General features: G+C 47.7%; 1 protein-coding gene across 1 annotated transcript; it reads right to left on the bottom strand.

Annotated features, from left to right (window-relative positions):
* Positions 1-2,931: 2,931 nt before the first annotated feature.
* PV08_09003 (uncharacterized protein) lies at positions 2,932-4,578 on the bottom strand (the record flags this gene model as incomplete). Its single annotated transcript, XM_016383324.1, has 4 exons — positions 2,932-3,923; positions 3,979-4,103; positions 4,163-4,375; positions 4,424-4,578. The coding sequence occupies 4 exons, from the start codon at positions 4,576-4,578 to the stop codon at positions 2,932-2,934; spliced, it is 1,485 nt and encodes a 494-aa protein (XP_016231947.1).
* Positions 4,579-5,602: the final 1,024 nt, after the last annotated feature.

Here is a 5,602-nt window from a genome sequence, read left to right as displayed (position 1 = left end):
GTCTCAAGTTTGACTAGTTATACTATGATTTTCAGCATAATATTGTGCACAGAGTCTCCAGGCATTTATCGTTTAGAACATCGATTGTTGTCAACGGGAATGTCATGGTTATATTAATACAGCCGAGGTTCTAGCTCGGACTTTCGCTGTTGGTTCCGTAGTAATCTTTTTCCGTAAAGAGCTTATATGTTGTGCAACACTCAGTTCTAGGCGATGTCGGGGGCTAAATGGGATATATTGACGAGTCTGACCTCCAGGACTAGGAGGTCGCTGTTCTATCTATTTATATGTTAAAGGAGTGAAAGTTTTCTCGTCTTGGTGGAGAGGTTTTTCTCCCGGGCATCGGCGGCGACCGATGAGGTCCTCGTCGGGGGCCGGCGTCCTTGTGTCGGGGAGGTCCTGTTCCTCCATCCTGAGGACTATGATATAGCGAAAATGTGACTAAAGTGAGTGAATTCATCGTGTTGCAAGGTTTGCAAAAGGAGCGTTCTAGGCGGCGAAGTTCCGCGGAGGCGTTCGGCGCAAGTATGGAGGTTGTAATGACCCCGTCACAACTCAGCCTTGTTCAACATTATATCTGGCTGGGACCTCCGTTGTTAGTTCCGCAATAATCCTTTCCGTAACGACCTATTACTCCGCAGTCAAAACCCTTCGGTAACAAACTACCCCAAGTATTATCAAACTTTATATGGTTCTCCTTCTTCTTTCCCTTCATTCGAAGTGTGTACAGAGTCTCAATGTATTTAACCTGGTCAGGCCAGCGTTGGAAGCAATGCTATTAAACGAGCTTTATGTCTTTATTGGTTAGGAACATGGGCTCTTTTGAATAGGGATCTCTAGTGGCTCTGGAATGCCTTGTCCAGAAGTTGCATTGTAAACAATGCTTTGCCTTCTAACTCTATTATAGCCCTCCTCGCATGCCAGCAGTTTCGCACCGATAATTTCAAGCTGGCTACTAATAAACTGTGATTCTCTATTCACGTAGACTTCATACTCTACCGCAGGCATTTGTCACGTTTGATCAGGGCAATGAATCATTCTCGCCACGGTGATCCCTATGCAGTGGTCCTTAAGTGTAATCTTAGAGTCAGCTAGAAATGAATTGCCGGTTCTACATCATTGCGACGAATTCTTATACCGGCGAGGCTAAGCTCTAAAAAGTTAAGCGCGGGGTCACAGGAGTCAACCTGAGGATTTGTTTGTCCTCGGAACAACAGTTAGGTACTCCAGGGTGATCCAAATACTGATTTCCCTGCGATGTCTGCCCTAAGCTCTGAGGGTGTCGATCCGCATTTAACCTCGTTTGCAGTATGTTTCGCCCTGACGTTCCAGATTTATCACTCGCGAATACTGCTAAAGAGCGAGCGATATGTTAATTTGAAAGTCTACCCTCGAATCGCAGTGTGCTTCGAAGGCGTTCTGCGAGAAGAGACTGAACTGTTTCTGCATATTATATCCTTCACAGTGTAAATGGTCGTTGTACTCGATCCAATTCCGGAGCGTCAGTCCGGAGAGAGCACGAAATACCGACAGCATAGTATCCTCCTCGGCTCCTCACGTGCCAGTCCACGGTCTGCGTACAACTCTCCTAAAGCCGTGTGGTCGGTTGCGTTCAAGCCTGAAAGCTTCGCTTGATGGCTATATTTTACAGCATAACCACCTGACCCTAGCTCGGTAATAAGAAGCGTCAGCCTCCACTTCGAGGTCTGGCTTGGCGATCATACATTGGAGAATCAGCTTCTGGCCCTTCCTGGAAGATTCGAGGATGGGGAAAGAGCTAGGATAATTTTATCGAGAAGAGTTCTGCTCACCGAACTGGGAACCGCGGCCTTGCCCAATACCGAAATGCCGAACCCGGAATTGACATCCCGCCAACCTTGAAATAGTCTAGTTAAAAACAGGCCTGACGCGGTGCATTTACAAGCCGAGAACAGAACATGCCTGTTTATCCACGAGAGCCATACACGGTATTATAGGCAGAATGTGAGCACAATTTCGCCTTAGTGCCATCTACGAGGGAGGGGAACGAGATGATTGCTTCGACTTACGTATATCTGCCAGCCTTCAGTCGGTTCAAACAATCGTATAAGATTAGAAGACAACTTGCCTAGATTCTGACGAGCGTAAACGAGCCTGCTGAAGCACTGGTCTGTCAGAGACAGAATAATGCCGGCGGAAGACATGCATCGTGAGACATTAAAGCTGAATGAGAAAGTTGGCACTCGGTGACGAGACCTTGAGACGCTGAGGAGCATCTTGGGAGCTGGCATAGAGCTCATGTGTACCTAAAGGATTCTTTGTTACAATGTCCAGAGTAAAAGAAGAATAGCAGCCAAAGGCAATTATTTGGTTTTCGGGATATGGTTGTTCTTTGATAGGATCCTCACACAATCCCTTGTAGCTGCACCTCTGAAGAACCCAGATTTTCGCACAAATGTTAGTAGACGCGCATGGGGGAAAGAATAGCACGGTGATAGAGTTATAGAAGTAGGTCAAGAGAAATCAGTCAGTCCCACGCTGATAGATCCTGCACAGCGTTCTCAGTCTGAGCTAAGTACATATCACATGCTCTCTGAGCTACCTAAAGGACCCCAAGGGGAGAAGTTGTCGAAAGAAAAAATAGGGAAAAATGAATGTTACCGGCGCCACTTAACTTCTTCCCAAAGTTGCCTTAGACTATTAAGTAGTGAAAATCAGTTATTAGGCCTTTTTGGGAGCATAAAATGACGTCTGAATGGTATGATTGTCCTATCTAAGAACCCGGTCAGAGTCTGAGGGATCTATATATCCTGTCAAACATACGGTCGCCTAGCTAGGTAGGAACCCAAAAATTGCATAGCAGAGGACAATTTCTAACCGAGGTCTGAAAGCTTGCTGGCAGGATCTGATTTTCCGAAGATAACGTACAACCTGTTCATACCTGCTCTGGAATCATGGCGCGTACCGAAATCCTTCTACATTTTCCAGAGCTGGTCTTTTACCTTCGTCGGCCAGCTTGTTTTGCCGTTTCAAATGTTTGCTGAGCGCAAAGGTTCCAAGTATAAACGCGAGTTGCAAGCCTAGTATAGTCCAAATACCGGGTAGATACCGAGGAGCATCTCTCGATCTAAAGATCGTGCTTCCACAGATTCCTCCTGCACCGCCCATGCTGACCATAGCAGCTGCTGCAGCGCCCTTCTTCCGGACATCAGCTGTATTGCTCTGGCCATACGACAGTGTCGCAGGGACGTTCGCAGTTATTCCACAGACAGCCAAGAAAAGTCCAAAGTACTGCACACCTGGCAGTCGACCATAGAGAACGATCAAGAGGCCTAGGACAGTTAACATCGATTGTCCACAGAGCACCGGCCATCGAGTCTTATACTTGTCGGAAATAATCGCCAGGGCCATGCCGAGGAAGATAGTAAAGACAAACGGTGGCGACAACATAACCTGCGACATGACATAACTGAACCCCATGCCCTGTCGCAAAATTATCGGGGAAAAGAAAGTCAAGACGTAGGAGGAAGCGGAACACACGAAATACTGCATCGAGAAGGCCAAAAGCTTCCAGTCCCAGAGCATTTTCAACCCCTGCATGATCGTTGGTTGAATATACTCCTTCGCTTGTTGATCGGGCATCAGCCTGGCTGAGGCTATGTGCTTCTGACGGGCTGTAAGCCACTTAGCTCGTTCAGGAAAGTCCACGAGGAAGAAAGGTGACACTAGACCAGCCACAACAGTGATGAGACCTTCGATGAGAAAAATCCAACGCCAGCCGTGAGCGAAATTGCCATTGCCGACACTGATTAGTGACAAAGCGTATGCCAGGATTGGGCCGAATGCAGCTGCCACCACCGACGACATATAAAAAAGGTAGACTCGGCTCGCACATTCATACTGGCGATACCAGGCTCCAATGATGTAAATCCCTCCAGGGAGAACTGTCAAACAATCATCAGCATGAATGGGCAAAGAATTGAGGTCAGCAAGACGTACGACCGGCTTCAAAGACGCCCAAAAGTGCTCTACAAAGTGTCAAGGTCTTCCAAGATTCGACGAAAGCCGTAAAAAGAACAACCAGGCCCCAGGAAACGACCAGAAAGCTAAGCCACACTCGGGGTCTGGTGAACCTTTCATTAGCATGTTATCTGACAGAATTGTGAAGGATCTTTTCACTCACCCAACTCGCCGGATAAGATAATTTGAAGGCAGCTCCAAAAGCGTATAACCGGGGAAGAACATTAAGAGGACGACGGAATAGCGAGATCCCACAGCCAGCCCAAGGTCCTTTCCCATTCCGGCAATATACGCGGCGCCGATATTAACCCTGTCAAGAAGACTGAGAGCAAACACTATGCATAGCATGGGGAAGACACGACGGTCTATTTTCTTGCTGCAACCCACATTAGCCGGACCGAATGTATAGCAGACAAATACTCACACTAAACCTGTCTCTTCTTCAGGGGACCAGCTAAGCTCTAGCTCAGAGGAGGCATGATTCTTTTCCGCTGCCGACTTTGTACCGAGGTCGCCCTCCTCAAGATGGATAGTTTCAAGAGGCTTCTTCGAGGAAGCATCTTTTGGCTCGTTGAACATGCCTGCGGCTCGTTAAAGATATGTGTTCTGTGGCGTGTTAGAAGATCTGAGGGCCCTTAGGTAGTATAAATGAGAAGGCGGCGTAGCTCTTATATAGCCCCAGGAAGCAGGAAATACCGACGGCATTTCGGACACGAGTGATACAAGTTCCTCGCCACAATCTGTCAGCTCTAATGATCTTGCCGAAGAGTGTCCCGAGAGTTGATGTAAACTAAGCACCACTAAGTCTTAGTGTGTTAGGTGAGCCTTGGTCCAAATAGTACCAAGACCATGGCATTCGGAAACTTCAAGAGGACATCAAGTCTAACTAGCTGCGACCGTCATGCCAAGAGTATAGTTAGGTGTCACCTCTGAAAAGGGGAAAGTACTATCTCACAAAGAACCCCGGGGCCCCCAGATTCCCTATGCCGCTAGGTCTTATCATTCGTTCGGGAATCTCCTCCAACCCTTGGCAATTTCTTGGCCCAGGTTTAGCTGTGGCTCGGATTCCACGGACTTTAATAAAGCTGGTGCCAAGAGATTCGGAATTTTTTAGCAGAAATTTGGATTTTCGGAACCTTATCTAAGGAAGTCAGTTGCCTCGTGTACATCGCCTGCAACAAGGATTACGCTCGGAAAGATCTCTTCGGATCCTACTATCGGCAAGCAATATTATACAGTTCGCCTTCTTATAGAGTGTTACAAGTCGGCCTGACCAGCAGGCCGCATACTGTACGAACCCGTGGCTACGGAACACAAGGAGGGAAGGTCGGGCGAAGCAGCCTATCCTGTATGCGGGCCCCCTCCTGTAGAGCACTTCGATGAGGCCACCAATGGGGCGGTGCGCCCGGCGAGGCTGCGGCTCCACCTCCGGTAGTGCACCTAGGTAGTGCACCTTTCGACTGAGGGTTAGGGTTCTTTGTCTACAGCAAGTTGCGAACCACTATGGATAGAGCTCCGAAATGAATACGAATAATGTGAATATTCACGAGTAAATATGAATATGAATAAGTCTTGGCGAATAAATGTGAATATGAATATGGTC

This window comes from Exophiala spinifera (genome assembly GCF_000836115.1).
Source record: "Exophiala spinifera strain CBS 89968 unplaced genomic scaffold supercont1.7, whole genome shotgun sequence".
NCBI classification, from domain to species: Eukaryota; Fungi; Ascomycota; class Eurotiomycetes; order Chaetothyriales; family Herpotrichiellaceae; genus Exophiala; species Exophiala spinifera.
This window is presented reverse-complemented; position numbering and strand designations above follow the sequence as displayed.